Raw genomic sequence first — 24,765 nt, 5'->3', positions numbered from 1 at the left:
TAGCCTCAAGCAATGAACAGCAAGACAAGTGGGCTCAAGCAATGAACACCAAGACAGATGGGCTTCAAGCAATGATAAGTAAGGCAAGTGGCCTAAAGTAATAAACAGCAAGGCAGGTGATTTGAAAGCAACAACAAGCAAGACAGGCGGTCTGAAGCAATGACAAGTAAGGCAAGTGGCCTGAAGCAACAACAAGCAAGACAGGTGGGTCTGAAGCAATGACAAGTAAGGCAAGTAGCCTGAAGCAATGACAAGCAAGACAGGTGGGCCTCGATCAATGTCAAGTAAGACAAGTGACCTGAAGCAACAACAAGCAAGACAGGCGTGGGCTGAAGCAATGACAAGTAAGACAAGTAGGCTGAAGCAATGACAAGCAAGACAGGTGGCCTCGATCAATGTCAAGTAAGACAAGTGGCCTGAAGCAATGAACACCAAGACAGGTGGTCTGAAGCAATGACAAGTAAGGCAAGTGGCCTGAAGCAACAACAAGCAAGACAGGCGGTCTGAAGCAATGACAAGTAAGGCAAGTAGCCTGAAGCAATAACAAGCAAGACAGGTGGCCTCGATCAATGTCAAGTAAGACAAGTGGCCTGAAGCAAGGCAGGTGGTTTGAAACAATGACAAGCAAGGCAGGTGGCTTGATCAATTACAACCAAAGTAGGTGGTCTGAAGTAATTACAAGCAAAGCAGGTGGTCTGATTGCAATTCATTTCGTGGTTGCATTCCAAGCACATACCCTTGCAGGTCCTTCCTTGACTCATTCAGGTGTCCAAGTCTGTGCTAATTTTTCAAAGGGTACAAAAGTAAAGTATTTTACTTTAACTACACCATTGTTAAACAGCATAACATTTTTATGCTAATTCATATTGTCTTTTTTTTTAAAAAAAACTTCCCTCCTCATTACTATGAATCGTAATTAGAACTAACACTCTTCAATACATATCAAAATGTTCACTTAATATAACTCCACATAGTCATAACTTACTCATCAAATCATGTTAATTCTATTCTATCTAATTTGCTATTATTTCTTTTTCACAACATAACGCAAATCAGACACAGTTTAATCATTCACATCATTTGTCACTGTTTCATTGACTCTAACATGGGATTAACTTCTATTCAGAGGTAAGCTGAAAGCACTTTCTAGTGTAAATGTTACTAGTTTTAGTGCATGCATTAGTAACAAGTCTTTCATATAACTAACAACTGTGACAATTTGTACCATAATTAAACTGTATCATAAAGAACTTTTTAAATTGGGTCTAGTAACTACTGGTTTAATTTAATCCAGTGTGTATGAGTATAAACTAACTGAAAGGTGTATCAAAATAATTTTTAGTGAATTTATTAAGTATTTCTTTCAACAATATTTTGTTTTGCCATTGATACTGCACAGTACAACAGTATACTTGTATCATTTAAAAATATAAATGAGTATTCCAGTCAGGAGAATATAATTTGTACTATGTGTTTATATAGGTTTACATTTGTACAAAATAAATATAATTAGATATTGACTAGTGGTTATGATTACTAGGTTTTCATTTTTATAGAAGCTTGACTTCTTGAATTTATTGTACTCAAATAGGTAGCTGAGTGCAAAAGGGTGTATGGAGGCTCAAACTCCACTCCCCAAAACGTTGAAATACAAAATATTAAGTGTAGTCATGGTGTGAAAGGTTAATTTAATATGAATGTTGAGTTTAGCTGCAGTTCACCTTCTTCTTGATGCAGTGTCTGGAATCTGATGCTATTACACACTTGATTCCTGGAATCTGGCTCATCAATCTTTTCCACCATGGCTAAGTTGTGTGTAGAAAACTCGGTTGCTCCACCGTGCTTAGAGATCGTGTCTGTAACATCGTAGTGCACTCAATTGTGCACCTGATGAGACAATGACAATGCCAATTCATCTGGATTACACTATTTTTATACATTATGCAATCTGGGTATCTCTGTTGTGGAAACAATCTAAATTAATCGTTTTGAACTTCAAAGTCGACTTTTTTCAATCTCTTCAGATGAAAATGGCTTCAGATTCCAAGAGTCAAGTCTGTAGCAACGTCAGATTTCAGGCACTGCATTAAGATGAAGGTGTCCTAGAGTTAAACCCAACACTCATAATAAATATTAAAATTGTACTCAGTAGTTTGTTTTGTGCTAGAACACAATTATGAGGTCTTAAGGCTCAAAACTTTCCCAGCAGAATAATCCTGAACCCCTTATTTTGCAGGGTATTTTATATAATCGACCCAGTGAATCAGCCCCTCCGAAAGAATTTTCTATATACACCACTGGCTGAGAGGGACACAATTAATAATACTAATCAAAATAGTACTCCTATGTGATACTTATGTTATTGTACTTTAATTCAGTACCCCAGAAGCCATTTTTATGAAATTTCAGACAATAAGATCTGATGATAGGATTTTAAATCAGCTAGAATTTTTGTGCATGCTACTCCTATACAGTATTGATGTTATCATAGAAAATTTTTGCTCACATAACATAACAGTTTACGTTTACGTATGTAATACATTAGAAATACACCATTATGCCATTTGGAAATTAAAGAGTGCTTCTGGTTTTAATAACACAAAGTGAGCACAATGGATGTTGTAGGAAAACAATACTGAGGCCGGCCAATCAGAAGCGGAGCAGAAGCCACGTCTGCGCGCTGTGACAGAATACATTATCCTGTATTGCGGCTCTCAGCGCGGCACTCTTGACCAAGTTTCCCTCGCACTCTTCCCTCTCAGCTTCCTCGTGTTCACAGTGGTCTACTGGGTCACATACCTCAACGAGGCCAAGCGACGCGACGCCGTATGACCCAGTGTCGCCAAGGTCATCTACCATCTATAGACCGTGCTGGTCATAAGTCAAACATTTTAATGGTGAAACCGTCCATAGCAATTAATCAAAGACATTGTTCACAATGTAAGGCCTTAATTTCAAGGTCACTACTTTTAACCCTTTCAATCCCATTTTTAAAATGTTCCGTCACAAACATCTATCTATAAACTCTCCAAATGCTTACTATACCATTTTCAAATATTATGTTTATACCATACATCTGATTACTCAGAAAGAAGTAAACTCCGAAATTAAGACACCTATTCTAATTTAAATTCCTTTTTAGGATGATTTTTAAGTTTGATGTAGGATGTTATAACTTTTTATTTGTTCTTTTATTTTCTCTTCCATATAAAATAGAAAAAATAATGTGATGGTAAAGAGATTAAATATTTGTTTTTTTAGAAACATCTATCTTATGGGACTCTCAAAGATCAAAAATGTCTATATGTGTGTATCCATGTAAGTTAACATTGGGCAGTACTTTTGTATTATCCGGAGGCCACTATTTTTTGAAGAGTTTTTGTTACCGGAGACCTAAAAAACTACATTATTAGAAATAAAAGACTTTAAATCACTTACTATGAAAATTACATGTCATTATGGCAATCAGTTCTTTGTTTTTTGGCTCCCAAAAGGAAGCGATGTCGGTGGAAGGAGGCCACTCTGTCCCTATCTACTATATGTTATTAGGCTATATACGAATAAGTAGGTAAATACATAGGTACATACTATAAATATAAAAATGTAACGAGCACTCATGATCTGAGCTTGAATTTAGGTACTATCTTGAGGAATGTTTTTCCTTTGGTGCCACCCCACACTTTTTGCAAAAAAAGATAAACATTCTTCGAGATAGTACCCAAATTCAAGCTCAGATCACGTGAGCACTCGTAAAGGTTATCTTTAACTTTGATTCTACTAGTAACATAGCGTAGTACTAGTATGATAACCTAATCTAAACCTACTTATATCGTGTAAGAACAGGTAGTAGATAGGTACAGAGTGGCCTCCTCACCGACATAGCTTCCTTTCAGAGGCATGAAACAAAGAACTGATTGTCGATAATGACTTGTAATTTTCACAGTTAGTTAGTGAAATAAAATCTTTTCTTTCTAATAATGTAGTTTTATAGATCCCTGGTAATAAAAACTCTTTCAAAAACAGTAAATGGCCTCCATATAATACCAAAAACCTGTCGGCAATAACCAAATGAATGAGCTGACTAAGAATAAACTTTCAAATACATGTAATTGGTACATATATTTTGTATTTTTTTCAAGTTTAACTTTTCATAATTTTTCTCAAAACTTTTTGTACATTTTACTGAATCAAATTTGGATTGTTTATAGTCTATTAGATACTTAATTATATATAAAACTGTATCTCTCTACAAAAAGTTCATTTAATAGTTATAATATATAACAATTTAATTTGGAATAAAGTGTAATTGAAATCATTATAGAAACCATACAAGTTGTCCAGTTTTTATGAAATTTTACATTTAAATCAAATTCATAAATCAGTTTAGAGAATCTTTTTTCATTGTTTCTATTATTTTTAAGATAGTATAGCAAAAGTATATAATTTTTAGCTGGAATTCAACAATCTTAAAATAACTCTGGCGTATCAGACAACACTTGCAATTTAGATCAATTTTTAGATTTTTTTAGATTTAGATCAATTCATTCAATTGTATGTAAAAAAAGTTTAATTTTAGTTTTTATAAAAACACAATAGAAACTACAATGTCCCAAACAACAACTCAACTTAGAGGTTTCAGAAATCTCTGTTGTGTAATATGCAAATAGAAGGCATCATTCGATCCTCTATTTTATAATTGTATTTTTAATCCATATCTAATGTCCACTATAAGTTTTGATAACATGTTACGATAAAACTGTTTACAGTATTTCATTTAAAATACTAAAATTATAAAAACAATATTTTGACTTCATATTTACACTATTTATATATTTGTACATATTTTTACTTGCACTCAAACACAAAATTACAGTGTACTTTAATTTATAGACTAAGCAAACAAATACGAAAAAAATCATGTTTTAATATACTCTTTTAGTACAATATTTTTATTCAAACTCTTAAATTAGCCATGCCGTTACTCAATTTTGAAAGCTGAAATCATGCAAAAGATATTGGGATTGAAAGAGCTAAAAAGCCAAAGCAACTAAAATAATGTAAACTTTATACTTTTGAGGTAATGTAAACCATTTATTGAGGCATTAAAAACTGAATATTATCCATGAAATTAATTTCTAATATAGGTATCTTCAAAGCATTTGTCATAAATTGGCAAGTGATAAATTTGAGGTACAATTTAATTTAAGATTTAAATTTTGAGGGCTAAGAAGGCCTGAACATCTTGACCAATTTAGTCATTCAAAATAGAAATATTGTTGTTTTGATCTCAGCACTACGTTAGTTCTTCTAACTATCCATTACCTTTATAACTATCATGTACGTATGAATATAGACATTAGTGTATTCATGGACTAGTCCAAACATTTAGTACTAATTATAATAATGAAATCACTGTTTTCTTAGAATTTCACCAATTTATCTATAGCAATAACAGTAAGTATCATATACTGTCGAAGTTTGTATACGCTATGCTACTTTGTAAATATGTAAAAAAACTGAATTTATATTCATATTTCTGAATGATTATATAAAAATGTTACTAGCTAAAATTATGAGTCTTTATATTTCTTGTTATTCAAGTTGTTAAATTTGAATTTTGTTAAAATTTGTATTCCAGCTATACTGAGTTAATTGGCATTTTTCTAGTCACCAAATTGTGTAAATATAAATTTTCACACTTTCTAGTAAAAGCTGTATATAAATTCAGTCGCTGCTTAGTGCCTCGTGCAGAAACAAATATTTTTAAGTGCCTTTTGAGATTTAGATTTTGATACAGTCGTACTAGTTTTTCTTCTAAATGCATTAGCAATATTTATACAACCAAAGTGCCAAACCTGTTGATGTACAAATGTTTTCAGTTTGAGTTGTATTTTCTTGAGAACTTCCAAGGATACTTAAAAATGTACTAGAGAATAATTGGCCAGCTTAAATACATTATTATTTTAGTTTCATGTTGACAGAAATGCTAACATTCAGATATTCTTTTAATGTAATATATATGAAATCTTTCCAATAAATATCAGGAATGATCCATGTGATGTACGAGATTAGCCATGCCATTGGCTGTCACAGCCATTTGCTTGCACATAAATTTCCCTGCAAGTGTCTGACAATTACTGTACTGACACAACAATACTAGCATATTTGATAAAGCCCTGTTTTTTAAATATTTTCCACAAATCTCAGAAATGTTTATAAGAGACTAGCTGTTTCCTGCGGCTTTGCATGCTTTTCATAAGCTTTGCCCGTGTATGAGCACTTCTGTTTCAAGTAAATTATATTTCCAACGCCGATGTAGAGTTTGCCTTGTGGCCACGATCAAGAAAATCTGTCAAAAGTGTATGTTTATAACCATAACCATCGTACATGTACATGTACTTTATTATAAAGTGGTCTAACACTCAAGCTTAAAGTTCAAACTTATGTTTATTTTAAAGATAAAATACATCATAACCTAGCGCCTTCAAATAATGTTTGGCTATTTAATATACGTAACTGTCTTGTAATTGCAGTTTATAATGTGCAGGCACTTTGAAAACTTTTACCTTTTGCAGTGCCGTCTGGTGGCAGGCATAGTATATAAACCTTCTGCATAGAAAGAACACAAACAATGAAGCTAAATCTAGCCAATTTCAACTTATTAGCTCCAATAAACTAAGATATCATGCTTGAAGTGGACTGGCCACAACTGGGAAATAATCAATACATCCGTCGGTGAAGTGTTGTGCTCTTTCAAATATCGAACGATCAGCTGTCTTCTACTTTCATTATCAATCGTAAATCCAAATTCCTTTTAAAGCTGTTTTGGAGAAAACAAAACATTTTAGAAACATTCGGACATCTTCTATTTTGAGTTTCTGTCAACATTGCTTAATTTTATATGAGATTTATAATACAATTTGTAAATAATAAAAAATAAGGGTGGATCAAATAAAAGCTTATGTAACATTGTAAATCAAATGTTGGAATGTATTGAATAAATTTTTTGTTTGATCGGTGCCTAAGAAAAGATGCGGATAATTCAACTTGGATAATTTAAATAATATATATATTTAAATTATCCAAATTGAATTATCCTCATCTTTTCTTAGGCACGATCAAACAAAAACTTTATCCAACACATTCCAACATTTGATTTACAATGTTATATATAATTTATCATGTTTTATCATAGGATTCTTTACAATTTTGTGATAAAATTATCGATTCTTTATTGGGAGCATAAGTTGTTACCAATAGATGTTAAATGGTAAAGAAGAAAAATGGGGCAGGAATTATCTACAGTTACATAGTCTGGGAATCTCCCACACCAAAATACTGCGTATAAGAAATCAATGAATAGAAGTACTGACTCAATAATTTTGGATGAGGCCATTAGCTTTGTTCCAAAATCCAAAATAAAAAATCTGAAGTAAAGGGTATTAAATTTTTCAGTATAAACATTGGTGCTTACATAAGAATCATTGCAACACTGTAAAAAAGCTATGACTTTCTTCTTTTAGCCATATTCTAAATTACCTCATGGCCACTGGCTTATAAGAAGATCTCATCCAACGGAATCAAGCTTTGATTTTATCAAGGCTTCTCCCAAATATGTTTATTGATGGAAATCTGTTTGGTTTAATGTTTTATTACGAGTTAAAAATATCAGTCATTTTGTACTTCTGTACTCACATGACTATCATTTCTTTGTTTGAAGGTTATTTTTGACAATGAAAGGATTGTTAAGGAAACAGGATTTTTCCGGACATTTGCCATTGTTCAGTGAAACAAGAAATCAGTAACACTACGTTTCGAGATCTGCAATCTGATCTCTTCTTCAGTAATCTCTTCTTTTAACCTAGTTTGTAATTATGTATTAGGTTAGTTTTTTACCTGAAAAAGAGATCAGATTGCAGATCTCGAAACGTAGTGTTACTGATTTCTTGTTTCAATGTCCGGAAAAATCCTGTTTCCTTCATGACTATCATATCATAGTGCTTGATTTTTAATCAATGAAAAATTATGATTTTTCAATGACAAGACTAAGAGAACTAAGTTAACAAAGAGCCAACAATAAGACTTAAATATTTGAATTCAATGAGAAAATTTTAAAAAATTGTAGAGAATTATGTTATGTAAAAAATAAAGTAAGCCAGTATCATTTTACTTCCAATATTATAAAAATAGTAAAAAAGGCAGGTTATTTTGATCCACCTATGTTTCTAAATATTTCATAAAGAATTAACTTCACCATATAAATATTTACTTAAGACAGGAAATATGATTATAGCTTATATTCATTACTATTTTATTTAATAATAACAACTGGCCAAAATTGAAGATAAACGACACAGTTCATTCTTTTAAAACATAATATAACTTTGTAGACTCTTCAGTTTGATTACACTTGTTGAAATTACAATGTAATGTTTACTAATAATTTTATTAAATTTTTTCTGTAGGATATAGTACCGTCGCTGTAAGTTATTTTCAATTCTGACATTTTTTTAAATCGTGTTTCCATTTTAACTTACTTATTTTTTAGTTTTTAGACAAATGTTTTAGATACTGTAGATTGTGTAATACTAAAATTAACTTTCAGTAAAGATACCAAGAACCGTGTCTTGTTTCATATCTTTACTTTTTGAGAGTTTTACATATTTATCGAAAAAGTCATCACAAATATCACTATCATAACTTAATATTATTCAGAGTTATATTCAGCACATTGATCAAGGATTAATATTATGAATGTCAAACAGTTCTGTTTTGTTTTTATTCTTAACTGAGTCATTCCAAGTTCAAACTTTGATAAAGATACGCACGTTATACACTAAATCTCACTAAAACCTGTTAATAATTTCACTTTTTAAGAAATAAAAAAACCAATCATAATCACTCATTATGTGCCTATAATATTGTGGTAAAAAGTATTTTACAATGTAAATTGAAAATTATTGCTGCATTTAAACTATTTCTTGTATGTTTTGTACAAAGCATTGTTCATTTACTTAATTAGTAACTAATACATTTATTGTATACTGTTTTATCAATTTTTTACCTGTTTGTAATCCTGTTAAGACTCCTTGTAACATAATCTAACTCCTCCTGTAACACGTTCACAACGACGGCTTATTTCTGAACTTTTTTTATTTAATGACTTTTCTATAATACTAGCAAAAAACCATAATCATTTTTTTTACATTAAACATCTAAGTATAGCAAGAAAAGTATCTAAGCTTTGCAATTTTCCAGAAAAAAGTTATTTAAATACAGATTTTTAATGTTCTTACCATATACCCCTAGATAAAATAATGTACCTGAAAAAAATAATGTAGCTTAAACATTATACTATTGTGCATCCAACAGGGTATCAGACGATAGTCTAAGTTACTTATTTAAGCGTGAGATCAAATTAAAAAAAACCTCAAAGATAGGCAAACAATAAAAATGCGATAAGGAAAATTTTGAAAATATGACACCTCAATCCAGTGTTTTATGCTTTTCTGAGATTCAGGGGAAAGTATGTATATATGTATGTATATATGTAAAAAAAGTGTTTGGGACATATATTCCATTCAATTACTTTCTTGTCTTTATACACTGAATCAATTTATGAAATATTTGTCATCCGTTATGAATATACATATAACAGTTTCAACTAACTTTTGCCAGAGTTACCTCACTTCAAGATATCACCTGTTTCCTTTGGTGATGATGGATGGCATATTGTGTTATTTACTTTGTTATAAGGGACCCAATTAGATCAGAAATCAGTAGGAGATTGCTGTCCGGTTGGTGTTGCAATGTTGTGGATATTCGTCAAACTTATTGGATTCCAAAGGCATCATATTGTATGCAAGTTTAGTAGAATTTGTGTTGTGTGATATTTATTTGTTGATAGTTATAATTATTAAGAATAATTATTAAATAAGAAAATTATTGAACTATACATTTGCCCTATAAACAGAAGGTCTGAAATCTGGTCTTGAAAATTAAACATAACACAACTGAAAACAAATTAATTTATTACGAACTTACACTAAATCTAACAGACGAATCCAATACTATACATATCCATAAAAGTATCCTTCATGGTAGGCTCTATCCATATCTGCCGTTCCTGTTTTTATCCTTCGACCAATCGGCTCCAAATCGTTGTAACAGTGGGGGAATACCTTCTCTACGATCCTGTGGGCCTCTTCCATAGACAGGTTACGTACTACCATCACTGACCACATGGCTTTTGACTTTACACACTCCTGTAACCACCAAAAGATCGTAATTATCTCAAAATTTTCCTCAAAAATATAATACGAATTTAAAGATTTTGTAATTTCAAGTTCCACATCAATCAACTTCTTTTGGATCTACTTTTCAGAACTACTAGTGTTAAAAATAATTAACACAGTCTTACAAACAATTACTTTTGGCAGACGCCTCAAGCATTATCTTGACTGAGGTGCCTGTTCATCTGTCGGTTTTACTTCTTCTCGTCTGACAGTTAGTTCGTTTACTTCTATTTTGATTACCTACATCCACCGATAAGAATATTTACTTATTACATCACTTTTAAAACCTTACTGTTTTTTTTCCTCTGGCCCACCTACTGTGAACTTTATCTATATTCATACATTTTTCCCCAGTTCTGGCAATGTTTTTTATGTTTTACGTGAACATTTTTACACATTTTATTTCCCTAAGGCACTTATTTTTTAATTAATGGGACTAATTCTCTCACATACAGTGCAATGCACCTACGTCAGGCAGTATTTCCATATATATTTAGAGCATGCTACATATAAATATTTAACTTTTTTTACAAAGTTGTGTTTTTTAATTAGTAAAGTAATTTTATATGATAAATGTAAAATTGTGCTCCTACTGTACCAAATGACGATAACACATGGGGGTGGTGACTTCTGAGGTCATAGTAATAAATACTCGAGTTGCAAAGTTTACTTATAAGTTCAATTTAATTAATGAAACTTACAAGCACCACTTTTAGTTGGTAAATATAAATTTTACTTAGGGGCATAGCGCGCGAGGTGAAATCGGTCACGTAGTTGGGCTACAATAAAATATTCATACGCGTGCCAATTAGGTAGTTAGTCCGTCGATAATTTAGTTCCGGAACATTGGATAAAAAATAATATTAGGTTGTACTGGCTAACTAGGTTGTGAAATGTTGCATTATATAAAATGGAACTAACTAACGGTACACTACGATTTATAATTTATTTTACATAATGGAGATAAAAGATGTTTTTTGATTTGATTTGATTTGACTTAAGACTTACATACACCTCATTGCCAAAATTACTGTCTTAGTTGTTGAAAACAATATTTGTCATAAAAATAAATACAAACTGACACACACCATGCCATATAGTCTTATCGTAGCATTAACAAAACAGCACTAAAACCAAGTTATATCCTGAAGAATACCTAATTCATGAAATCAATCGCTGTTTCAGAGTATGATTCCATTGGTAAGGTAAACCATAATACCCACATTTTGTGTAACTGGCTTCGCTGAAGTTGCAGGCAAAATTTCAAGTCTACAGCTTATTTCATTCTCCAGAGGTATGTGAACAGACAGATAAACAAACAATCAGACAGAAAGAAATTTTTACAAGCACCACGAGGACAGAAGAGAAATTCTGCCAGCCGACTGAGGCTTCAATGATGCTCAGTCAAATCCTTTGGATGAACATGTACCATCGTCGAACTCAGTCTCTACTATGCAATATTTAAAGTTTACAGATTGTATCATTCTCAAGATATCTGGCGAGAATATTTAGGTTATCCACCAAACAGACAGTTATACAAGTAGAAGAGGAATTTTGCACGAACCCTTTGTGAAAGCTAAATAAAATGTACAAAATTTCAAGTTTATACCTCAATTCGTTCTCGAGATACACTCTGAATTATAGACTTTCCTAACACAGCCAAATTCAATGGGAGCACATGCACCATCATCTAACTTGTCTGCATAAAAATATATCAACACAACGGAGTATTGAAGATCTATTGTTTATTGTCTATTGTCTATTGATCCCGACAAAATGTAACAAAAGTTTTAACACCTAACCCAACAAATTACAGTAACTCATTCAATGTGTAACTATACAAAAAACCACAAGAGAGTGCAGTTGAGGGAGGAGCCTATTTTGCCCGTGACCTTGGAGCGGCCAACGAGAACTGAGCGACGTTGCCAAACTTGTTCCCCGCTGTAACCACAAGCCGCGCGAGTCCAGCGTTCTTAAAATACTTAACCGTTACGCTCGAAAGAAATGTTAGAGCTGTCTTGAATTAATTAACTACGTATTACAAAATGTAATTTTACGGTCATTTTAATCCTTTTAAGGCCAATGACCAATTGAGTTGCACTAGTCTCAAGGCCATCTCCTGATATTGCTCAGGTACCTTGAAGGCCAGGCTATTTTTGTTCCTTTTTGCATAGTTTTAGTAAATAAGCTGCAACTTCCATATTACTTAGTAAAAACTGATAATTCTTTTTTTAATTTGTTTGTAACATTATAGGCTTAGACAGGAAACTATAAGGTTGGTCATATAAAATAAAAAATATTTTTTACGTACATGTTTATATGTAAAATTTGTAAGCGTAGTTTACTTTTTTTGGTTTTAACACCTCATAAAAAATACAAAGGATTGTTTTGCACCCAAGTAACACATTATTGTCTAAAACTACATATTATTTACAACACACATGCCAATTTTCAAGTGCTTATCAATAATAAAAGTGAAGTAGGAATGAATTATTCAAAATCTGCAACTGCGGCTTATTTGTGAAAATTGTAGAAAAGCTAGTCTTGTCTTCAGTTTATACACAAAATATATTTTTTCTTCATACAACTCACAAGAATCCATACAACTCACAAGAATCCATACAAAATAAACCTAAAACACTGTTAGTAATTAAAAAGTTCATTCATTTTCTAATTCATCTTCAGAATTATCATCGTACAAAGCATCTAAATCACTATCACCTAAATCCCCAACACCTCAACAAACTGAACACCGGTACCACTAGCAAGTAAAGTGTTGAGTAAAGTGTTTTCACTTGTAGGTGATTTGCCTCTCGTTCTTTTGCTCATATTTACACTTAATAGTTCACTGCAAATACTCTAAAATACCTATAACATCGCACATAATTACTGAATTGCATCAACAAAATATAACCACAACAACTATAACCTATACACCACAACGCCGTTGTAGTAAGACAGACGATTTCATCGAAATGCATAGGTGTATAATAATAGAAATGATGCAAGAAACGGCAGTGTTTGCATTTATTAATGAAGCCCATCTAACCCCAAACAAGAAAATATCATGGTTTGTGGCATTTGGAAAATTTACTGGCCAGTAAACCGGAAATAATGGACGGCTACCTATTGTAGCCGTCGGCCGCGAACACCATTATGATCACGGCTACCTATTGTAGCCGCCGGCCTTATAAGGGTTAAAAAAAAGTACATCTCTGTAGCTTATTTCCATGTTGAGTTAAATGGATTGAAATAAATTATTGTATTATATTACTCATATACGAAGATCGTAGGATTAAAATCTTTAGCCGAAATATAAATTAAAAAGAAAACATAAAAATACCGCAAAAACCTTAATTTCCCGTTAATATTCCGTGAAAATGAAGAAGACTCCGAGGTTTTGGCTACGATATTGCCGCCTGAGAGCGAATAAATAATATACAAGTGCAAAGGTAAGAATATTATTAAGTCAATCATGCTTTTTAACGTATTTCATTTTAAAATAGTAGGCCCAAAAAGCTATTTAGTGGAAAATTGGATTATTTCAAATTTTAAAAATATAATTGTTCCATAATTTTAAAATTGATTATATTGTTATATTTTTTTAATTATTTTTAATCAAGCAACACGTCATGCAGTGTCCAATATAGGCAACATGTATATTAATTTTGTGTGTGTTTTAGTAATCGTTTAAAATCACTGAAAAGATTGTTGTATCGTATAGAAATAAGCAAGTACTTTACTCTGACTAACTGACAGGAAGATTTGTTTGTTTTAATCGATAGTTAGTTTGTAATAACATTAATAAACTATACAAGTAATTTAAATATAATATAGCTGTCAACACATTTTAAATATTGTTTTTCAATTATACTGATAAGTTTTAAATGTTCAGTATCAGTGTTAGATGTGACAGCGCAGCGGTTTATCAGCCACAATGCGCCAGCCGTGCCGGGCGGCAGCGGCAGTTGTGTGGCAACGTCGCGCAGGCCAGTCCATTCTATTGGTCGCCGCCAACTGCACTCTCTGGTGGTTCCTTGTATATGTTACATGTTAAAATTATAACTATCAGTTTATTTAAAAATTTGTTTCTTGTTACCATACAGGTTAGAAGTTGGCTCTAATATTAATTAGTAACAAAATATTAAATCAACAAACTCTTATGTAACCAAATTAAAATTTTGCATAGGCTACCTGATGTTGGGCTCTGATCTTAAACGGGTGGGCATCCCCTTGCACCATGGCACTGATAAAGCTGCAGTGTGTGAGGTTGGCCGCCCTGATCTCTGTGCAAGCCAGGTGCTCCAGGTTCTTGAAGTCCAGATCGTGTCGACAGAAGTCAAACATGTGAATCATCTCGTGCGTCAACACACCCTGCACCATCTTCTCGTACTTAGAGCGGTTCTGGCAAACAACAATCTGCAACAACCGACACAAACACATAAATTAAAATATATAATTTAGTATAGATGTCTTATGCTGCAAACCTCAAAGACAAACATTTGGTGACAAAGTTTGATTACAATATTCATATTTGGTTTGATATCTAAAACTTAAAAGTTAATGTGACGTTTTACACATCACATCAATATCTGTTGGTTTGCAAAGCACATAATGATTTTCAACGCATATACAATTTGTGTGTTGAAGTCATATTCAAAACATTTTTTTTTTGTCCCACTAACGATTTTGAAAGGATTTTATTCTAACTATTTAACCTTTTAACCAACAAACCACTAATAACATGTAATTTTAGTATGCTTCTCCAATAACATGCAACCAGACTTCAGTTGTTTTGAAAACATCTTTATAATCGAAGTTTTGCTATTGAAAACTAAATTCAAATGGGTAACACTTTATATTAGGTTCATTGAAATTAAGATATTTTATTGGCACGGAAACATTACAAAAGTGCACATTGCAATAGTAGACGTATATTCTTAAAGAACACTCTTACTGAATAAAAATCTAATTTGAAACATTTTGAATTGTACCCTGTTCCTAAAAACAATCTATGGAAAATACCATAGATTTCCAGTGACGCTAATCACATTTTGATTGTGGACGATATTTCAAATTTTATGGAGATCAAGAAACTCAGAAGTACCAATGCTATCTCTGTGATGACGTGTTAAACACAAATTTTTAGGATCAAGATATACTAAAAAAGATATTCTCTGATAATAGTTTCCGCCATTTCATTTTTATTACAATCAGATCATTCAATTCAGTCATCTTTCAGGTATCTACTATCAAAGTTTTAGATTCTTAGCTTCATCTGTTTTTCTGTGGACCTGATTTCAAGACGCCCTCAAACACTATTTTAAATGCCTACTGTGATGGTAGAACAGTAAAAAGATTCTATTTTCCTGACTTCAAAAAAGATATATTAACCCTTTGCTCTCATTCGTTAACTTATGTGATTATGTGATTGTCCCTCTGCTCGAGAGACCCTTATGGGTGGCCATGATTGTACTTGGTCACATGACCACTTGAAGTCCATCCCCTTACAGGGCTACTCTTAATGGCCTTGTAAATTTCCCATTAGGCTACTACATGGGACCCACTGTATTGTGCAACTATAAAATTGAATCCTATCCAGGTGTGGCAAGAAAGTGCTGTAACCTCTCTGCCAAATAAGGAACTAAATAAATATTTTACTATTTATAGCACATACCATAGCAAACATCATTTAGTGCTCTTTTGTATCTGAGTGTCAGTGCTACTATATCTGCTATACAGGGTTTGTCCGGAAAGTAATAGGACTGAGTCAATTAAAAAAAAATGTATTGAGCAAATCGTTACAATTCTTTAAAAACTTTCAAGATAGGCTCCTTCTGCGTCGATGCAGCGCTGCCAGCGCGATTTCCAAGCATTGAAGGCGTCACAGAAGCCATTCTCCGGAATAGCCTTGAGAGCCACGGTACAAGCTGCTTATATCTCCTCTGTCGTCTCAAAATGCTTGCCTTTTTAGGCGAGAAAACAAAAAAAGTCTGGGGGGGGGCCACATCTGGGCTGTAGGGCGGCTGTGGAAGAGTTGGGATGCCGGCCTTGGTCAGGTAGCTATTCACAAGAAAGACAGTGTGAGCCGCAATTTCTGGTCGCCAGTGAGCACTTTTGGGACCATCTTCGCACACACTTTGCGCATGTTCAAATGCTCCGTCACAATTTCATGAACGACAGATTTCGGTAAATGTAACATCTGGGCAATTAAATGAATACTTAGTCGACAGTCTGAGTTCAAAACTTTGCGCACACGAGTCACATTGTCGGTGTTTGTCGAAGTCGAAGGTCTTCCAGCAAGGTCTTCATCAGCGACCTCTTCCCGGCCCTCCAAAAAGGCCTGGTGCCACCGAAACACACCACTTCTTGCTAAAGCAACATCTGGGTAAGCCTGCTTGATTATATCAAATGTCTCTGCCGCAGATTTACCGAGTTTCACACTGAATCTAATCGTGTACCTCTTCTCTAACGAACGCTGCATTTTCAGCTTGCACCACTCACAAAAACACGTCACTTGAAAATGCCTGTTCTGACTCTTCAGGTGCTCGGAGACAACTGACCAGCCGCTTGTTCGTTAGCTAGGAACACCCTCTACCGAATTCAGTCGTTGCGCGCACGCTCCGAAGTACAGTCTCGGCAAAAGAAAATCAGTCCTATTACTTTCCGGACAAACCCTGTATGTTACCACTAAATATTAACAATTTATTGAAATACTACTCCATTTTGTGGAGCCATACATCAAAATATGGAAATGAGTTTATATTATACTGATATTAGATACCTACTAGAGACTAAAAATAAATTAGTACATATTTTTTTAATTAGTAAAACTATAGCTTAAATTACATACTACTTGGTATGTTTACAAGGAATTAATAACCAATAAAATAAATTTTAAGCTTAAAGCTAGTAAACATTGTAAATGTTAAGAGATTTGCATTTAAACTCCAGTCATTGAATCCTTCGCACACCACTAATAAATCCATTAACGCTCCTATAACACCAAGACAAGTAAAAAAACTTTGTTTCTTTAAGTTCAAAGCTAATTTTTATTATAGCTAAATTATAAAAGGTAAAAAGTAAAAACAGTACAAAACAGGACATTTTACTTAAAATTAGCATATTTATTGATAAAAATAAAAAAGGAACTATTGAAAGTTTACTAAAAATTGTAATTACATTTTACTGTAAAACAAGATCAATATTTCAAACTAATCACAACATTACCACACGATGAAAAATAATAACGAGGTACGTAGTAGACGCGCACTCGCGACAACCGAGAAAGCAGTAATACACGCACAGATATGTTTGGTTATGGCTCTGTAGGAGACGCAAAACTGACGAGTAGGTGGTCGGAGTTAGACAAAGGGTGCTCCCCTCCCCCTGCCGCTGAGTGACGGTCGTTTATAAATACTTCCTTGGCAACCACGATAAGCACGGGCATTTCAAAGCCTTTTGTGAACTAAAAAACTCTCCAAGAGACATAATGTCGGATATAACTGTATTTGGCGTTTTGGTCGGTATACCGTTCTAATATATCCGTCTACGGCGTGGGAAGGGTTAAAGAGTCAAAGATCAAGTGGTACTACAATTAGAAATGATGTTCATGGTTTCACCGAGGGGGACACCGAACCCAAACAGCAACTAACCTTGGCCTAGTGAGCCGAGAAGTCAACTATCTGAGATTTCATTTGAGCTGAGTGAGAGATCAGTAAGGGCCTCTTAATAATATTACAAAGTCCAAAAGGTAAAAGAGCTGTAACTAGACTTTTTTTAAACTAAAAAACAAATAGGCTGACTACCTATTTCAACACTTCAGTATTACTAGACATTGACTATTACTGTCTATTACTGTCTACAGTGCATGCAGTCTCTTACCATATATTCTTACTCATTTATAAAAAAAGAGACCATTCCAAAAAAAACTTACCCCAGTTCAACAAAAAATTTACGTTGATTTTCTTACCTGATTCGTGACAGGATCATATCCTCCGTTGACACTAGGTCCACACCACTCACACGATATGTGTCTTCTAATATCAACTGGACTGAAAAAAATCGTTTTTCAATTTAACATAATGACATAAAAAAAATATCATTCACAGAGTTTTTTTTTTTTCTCTTCTGTAAGGTAAGTTATATCGATAGTTAAAAGGGCATTTTACAGAATTACTTTCCTATTATATGCGTCAACAGGAAACAGTCTATTTCTCAATTTCCTTCTTTGTTCAACAGTGATTTCACATGCACTGTTACAGACCATCTCTAAGCTCTTATCAACAGTGGCATCAAATCAACACTCAGAATTGAATTAAAAATAATATTTAATCAACCGCACGTTTTCTTAATTATTAATGCCAATGTTAAGATTTAATAATAAATAAAAATACTGACTGGTAATAGTGTAATACAACCACATTAATTCTATCAAGTTTCTAAATTGCTCATTCAGTACTGATTCCCTTGCACAAGGTTATTAAAGGCACAAACTGATATAGTAGCTGCCATGCGGGCGTATACCACACCCCTTGATTCAAATCTTGCCTGACAGGCAATGACGCTAGCTCATTAGACTGCTGACCATTATACACACTTAATATGTTGTGGCTGTTTGGTGAGTTTAAACTTTCTTGTTGTTGACATAGATATTGATGAAATAACTGATAACCAACTCAAAAACAAGTTTTTAATAAACTTTGGGCAAAGAAATCCACGAAATTAATAACCTATAAGTTGACATATGCCTAGATGAATTTAAGATATGAACTAAACTGTCATTTCAAGTTGTGCTTTCTGATCCTCCACATTCCTTCCTCCTAAAATTACACTTCATTGCCAAAAAATCGGACATGATAATTATGCTACAAAGTTGTTTCCTATCTAAATCGAAAGTAAGGGATATTTTCAAACAAATACTTTCCTTAAATACAATTTTTCAACTATTTAGTGATCCATAAGGACAAGGGACTCTATCAATTCCTGTTTTCTTCATCACAGGAAACCAATTGTCATCTAGCAATTGCATCATCTTTCCAGCGTTCCAGCTAAAGGTATCATTGCAATGGTGCGCAAATGGTTTTGTCAATTATAAATTCAGCTGAGTAAGCTTTATTTGTGTATGAAAAAAACACGAATATATATATCTATATATATAAAAATGAAACTGTTCGTGTGTAACAGCATCACTCACAAACGGCTGGACGGATTCGCCTAATTTTGTTTTTAATTTGTTCGTCTTGATCTGTAGAAGGTTATAGGATACTTTTTATCCCTTTCCCGATTCAGGATTCCGCCCCACTGGTTACAGAAATACCCGTAAGAAATGCATTGCAGCAAACATATGTTATTAAGTGAAAGAGTCTTTTCAAATTTTTAATCAGCTGTTCTTTGTAAACATATATAATGCGACAAAAAATATATTTATATATAAATTTCTTTACACTTATAGTTTTAAAGCATAGAGTAAGCTTAAGAGAAACGACAAATTTTGTTTAAACTGTTTCTGCAATCATAATATATAAAAATGAATGTTTGTCCTTTATAGACTCAGAAACTATTGGACCGATCACTATGAAAATTTGTATTTTTCTATGTAGAAGGTTTATACGCAATGCCCATTGATGTAACTAACCACCAGGCTGTACTGCAAGATATAAAAGTTATCAAAGCGCCTGCACATTATAAACTGCAATTACAACACAGTAGTTACGTATATTAAAATATCCAAACACTATTTGAAGGCAAAGAAATATACGGGCAAAGCTTAAGAGACGCGTGCGAAGCCGCGGGAAACAGCTAGTATTTACTATACTATAATAACGCATTCAAGATATGGTAGTTTATTGCAGAAAGTATTGGCAAAACCTATAAACCATCCAAAAATCATGTAACTGCTAAGATGTAAGTATTATAAATGACCATTACATTATTTTTAACTAGAAAAATATTTCAGAAATTAGTAAAGCAAGTTTTTAATTTTAAGAACTTAATAAATAATAAAAAAGAAAAAATTACATTTTGTATAATCTATTATACTTAATGTTTGTTACTGTCTTAAGAAAAAAAAAGTCTTAGAACACTCTACTTTAAGATGGGCATTAAATGGAAGTAATCAAATGGATGATAAATTTCTATACAGGAAAATATTTTTAGTATGAAAAGAAAATACTAGATCAGGGTGGAATGGCTGTCAAACATAGCAAATATTATTTAGGGCTTGAAAACATTAGATCAAATCAAAAATAAACGGTTTCCGGATTTTGTAATTCCTATACTGCTACTTTAATATAAAAGAATGAATGGTGATAGAATGTGAAACTCTCTAATCGAACTAACAAAAATAAAAAAAAATGTATACATGTTTACAAAAAAACCAATAATAATATATTTTTATTTTAATAATTTTTCTTACCATCCAGAAGCCTTTAAGGCACCTGCCATCAACTGAACAATTTTACCTGGAACAAAGATGATAGAAATTAAAGGGCTACATATAAATTAAAAACAAAATAATGAATAACGATTATTTATAGTATGCTTTAAAGTTTGTGTACTATTTTATGACATAATTTACAAATACTTTTTAAAATAACAAACAATATTTTATAAAAAAATTAAATACTGTTTTTTGTGTATGTGACAAATGTAGGAACATTTCACAAGCCTCAAAATTAAATAAAAATCTTAACCTTTACATTTTTGTAAGGAACCAAAATTGTTTTTCTTTAAAATTATTGAAATTTACGTTCAGACCAACTGAGATTCTTTGGTAGCGCTCACTACATCAGTGCTGGAACTCTTGAATCACACAACTAGCCAATATATGCTGGGTTTCTCTAGAATTAGTAAACATGCTTTGGACCTAAAAAGTTGACTAACATTATTACATTAATATTTATGTAGAAAAAAGCATTGGTTGTTGACAATGAATAAGTACATACCGAAATCTTAATTTACTGTGCGGTAGTGAAGCCACTCAAGGGCGGGAAAAATTCAATTTGAGTATGTCTGTCTGTCCACGCGATGTTATCTCATCTCGAGAACATATTAACCTATATATAGGCTTGAAATTTTGAGTGAAGCTTCAATTCCACAAAGTCTTCCCAACTCTTTGGAGAAAAGTGTATCACATCCTTGCTCAGGACAAACGCATGTTGCTATATGAACATGGGTCTCCAGTTCTTAATTTTCCATTTGTCAGTGTTAATAATAAATTATACAAAAAAATATTATGATATTACCTTTAATACTTTTAAAATGGCGGCCATTAAACTTTTAATATCTTAGAAAGCAGCAATTTTACAAAAGAATTACAAGAACATGTTTAGTGAATTTTATAAAATATTATAAGTAGAGGACACAGCCTGTGCTGAGATTCTCAGAGAATAGCCAATAATACAAAATCGAATAAATGGCAGATCTAGAATATTAGTTATTCCATTTAAAGCAATAAAATACATTAAAATCTGTTTGATTTTATTTAAACAAATAAAAAAACCATTAGAGGTATTATAAAATATGTATTAAACAACAATCAACGTATTTATGAACAAGAACAACCTCGAAGTTAACAATAAAAAACAGTTTTAATTACAATAAGGCTTCCTTAATTCACAACTGATCAGAAAAACACAACCAAAAATTTGATTAAAGTGGCTTTAACTTGGTTAGCTGTTGCCTATTAAGAATAATAAACAACAAGCACAACCTTACAGCAATGTATGTGATCAGGAGACTAATCTAGATGATTCTTCGTCAGTACTGTACCAAAAAAGATTTGTGATTACTCAGATAGCAGATAGATGTGCTGCACAATATAAAAATAAGAAAATCTTTATTATCTAGTAATGTCATAAGCAAGATTTTTGTGTAGATGCAGACTGGCATTTTTCTGCTACTGCCCATGAAAAAAGACCAAGTGATAAGTTGGGGGTTCAATGAATAGACTTGAAAGAACAAGCCTACAATATCCATTTGAAGACCAAAATTTTAACTCCTTTCCGACTCTATGAATGGGTAGTTGAAATTTATCAGGAATTCCTTTTACCTTCTACACTCAATAAGAGTATGTTGAGACTAAGAAATGTATGAATAACCGTTTCCGCCAATCAGTAACTATTAAGGAAACACAGGAATGTCACGCTTGTTACTCTGTAAATTCAAGTATATCAAGGATGTATGTAAAAATATTTTCTATAGATACAACAGAGGAAACAGTAAACACCCAAAAATGTCCTGAAAACAGCAGAAATAGACATATAACCCCTGAATATGACCAAAAGTGGTGTTAGCATATGTGTTGAAGAAGGAAGAAGATGAAGTAAAAAATGACATTTCTGCACTTTGCTAGTCCTTCATCCCGACATATTGTGGAAACCATTGACGTACTTTGTAAAGTTGATCTCACCCTTCTTACAAGAAGGATTTACATAATAACATGGCATAAAAACTTCACAAATCTTCATTTTTTAATAACTTTTACTTAAGATGTAAGTTGTGTTAAAAATATATTTTTGTGCTCAAAACACAGAAAGTTACAAAATCTGTAGACAAAACTCACAAAGTAAACAGCAGGTAAACTGATTTAACGGTTTCATAAAACATCCTTTTTTAAATTATTGATCCCATTCGCCTCCAACTTTGAAATTTTAAGAATCATTTATCAAAATATAAACTATTTATAGGAATTGTTTTAATTTTTTTTAATGCACTTTTTGAGAAAATCAAAATCAAAATTTTGGATTTGATTTTTCAAAAAAACTTTTTATAATGAAGTATGTTGTGTTGTACATCAAAAGAAAGAGCATTAAATTGAGTAAAATGACACCACTCCCATCTCCCTAGCTCGATTAAGACTAAAGCTATGGTGATTACAAAATATGTTGGTTGCGGTTTTTGAGAAACTTCACATAGACGTAATATTGAAACCGTTTAAAATATTAGGAGGAAAATTGTCAATCTTCCTAATCTATATTTCATAAAATTCTGAAGTGGTTAAGTAAATTATCTTATTTTAGTGTGTTTATTTTATAAGGAATGACCCTAACAAGTTACTCACTGTTACTATAAAATTAGATAATATTATAAACTTAGGTGTTTTAATATTGTCAGTTGACTGAAGCATTTGACAACAAACACAATTATTTCTGCTATCAAGTCACTAAACTCTAAAGTGATTCACCTAAACTATAGAGCCTATCCAAATTTCCGGGTAGAGTACGATAAGCAGACCCAGTTTTCTATATCGAAATTATCAAACTATATTTAATTATTGTACACATCTATAAAATCAACCAATAGTAATCCATTTGAATGATAACAAAATCAACTGTATAAACATTTTTCATATTCTAAACACAATTCGTTCTATAAGTAACTTCTTTTAAATAAAAAAAGTTAACTTTAGAAAACTAAACAAAATAACAAAGATGATTGACTGTGTCTCTCAGTTTCAAGAAGTTTGTTTTGTTGCTACATTTTCTAAATTGTTTAAATGACATTTTTTCTGTCCTCTGTCTAATTTTATCATTTGATTAATGGCTAGGAATCCTTTATTAATTTGGACGATACATAATTGTTTTAACAATTTCTATTAATTTTAAACAAGTGACTTTAATTTAGTATTTTAGATATGTTGATATCGATTGACAATTCTGTTATTCGATACATAAAGTATTGATGATTGTAATAAGCTATATAAAAACCGGGTCCGCTTATATAGCTCCATCCAAATTTCTTTCATAGTTTGTTCTGTGGCACACCTGTCATCTTTTTATGTAGGCTATTTACTTAAAGTAAATTAGTATAATCCTCATTACCTAGGTCTTATCTACCACTAGACCCATTAGGATTAATTGTTACGGCCTATAAAACTTACTTCTCATAAAACAATTGTAAACCCGTCTTTCACATTTAAGTTTGTCTTCTGCCTCTCGTCCTTCACCAAGTAATATTTTTCCTAAAGAAGGCTTATATTCCCCTTTCCTTTCCGGGTACATATCATAACCCCACTTTTGTTTTTCTCTAATTTCTTCATCTGAAGGCCTATCTGTCTTGATATCTGAGTCCGGTTCGGCCATTTTAATGTTGTATATAAAATAAAGTAATTAGTATGAAATACAAAAACGGAAGAAACGAACAATATCAATGTTTAGTTAAAATTATAGTTCTTCAATGAGAGTGCTGAATTGTTTACTGTGTACTGTGTAGATGAACATAACCTATACATCAGCTCAGCTCACAGCTGGTTGATTCCTAATCCCTCTTGTTATTTTTTCATATGCGCATAGCTGCAGGCTTTGCTTATTTACCATGATGTCTCACTATTTTCTATTGTGTGATTGCTTTGTAATCTTTAATTGATTTTTGGCTGTAGTTGGGTCGATAAGATTATTATGTTAGTGTTATTTTTCAGTCATCCAAATTTTGTTTGTAGAAGTTATTGTTTAGGTTAAGTTGTTTATAA

The 24,765-nt window shown here is 32.4% G+C and overlaps 2 protein-coding genes across 2 annotated transcripts in view; one reads left to right on the top strand and one right to left on the bottom strand.

Annotated features, from left to right (window-relative positions):
- Positions 1-3,389, top strand: part of LOC124368315 (glycine receptor subunit beta-type 4-like) — a 185,234-nt gene extending 181,845 nt beyond the window's left edge. Inside the window, exon 10 of the mRNA XM_046825589.1 lies at positions 2,626-3,389. Within this exon, the coding sequence (XP_046681545.1) occupies positions 2,626-2,832 (207 nt within the window). The 3' untranslated portion in view covers positions 2,833-3,389. The remainder of the gene's footprint in view (positions 1-2,625) is intronic.
- Positions 3,390-10,014: 6,625 nt separating this feature from the next.
- On the bottom strand, positions 10,015-24,532 carry LOC124367868 (mitochondrial inner membrane protease ATP23 homolog). Its single transcript, XM_046825045.1, has 5 exons — positions 24,178-24,532; positions 20,713-20,758; positions 18,268-18,349; positions 14,490-14,714; positions 10,015-10,265 (listed from the first exon to the last, which is right to left on the bottom strand). The coding sequence occupies exons 1-5, from the start codon at positions 24,377-24,379 to the stop codon at positions 10,071-10,073; spliced, it is 750 nt and encodes a 249-aa protein (XP_046681001.1). The 5' UTR covers positions 24,380-24,532; the 3' UTR covers positions 10,015-10,070.
- Between the last annotated feature and the right edge of the window lie 233 nt (positions 24,533-24,765).

The sequence above is a fragment of the Homalodisca vitripennis genome, chromosome 8 (genome assembly GCF_021130785.1).
Source record: "Homalodisca vitripennis isolate AUS2020 chromosome 8, UT_GWSS_2.1, whole genome shotgun sequence".
NCBI classification, from domain to species: Eukaryota; Metazoa; Arthropoda; class Insecta; order Hemiptera; family Cicadellidae; genus Homalodisca; species Homalodisca vitripennis.
This window is presented reverse-complemented; position numbering and strand designations above follow the sequence as displayed.

What these genes read in the sequence shown, in the direction of transcription:
- LOC124367868 (XM_046825045.1), bottom strand. Translation starts at nt 24,379, where the DNA reads ATGGCCGAACCGGACTCAGATATCAAGACAGATAGGCCTTCAGATGAA. An exon ending in TTACAATTGTTTTATGAGAA is followed by an intron (nt 20,759 to 24,177) that starts GTAAGTTTTATA and finishes TCTTTGTTCCAG; the next exon opens with GTAAAATTGTTCAGTTGATG. An exon ending in GCCTTAAAGGCTTCTGGATG is followed by an intron (nt 18,350 to 20,712) that starts GTAAGAAAAATT and finishes GATTTTTTTCAG; the next exon opens with TCCAGTTGATATTAGAAGAC.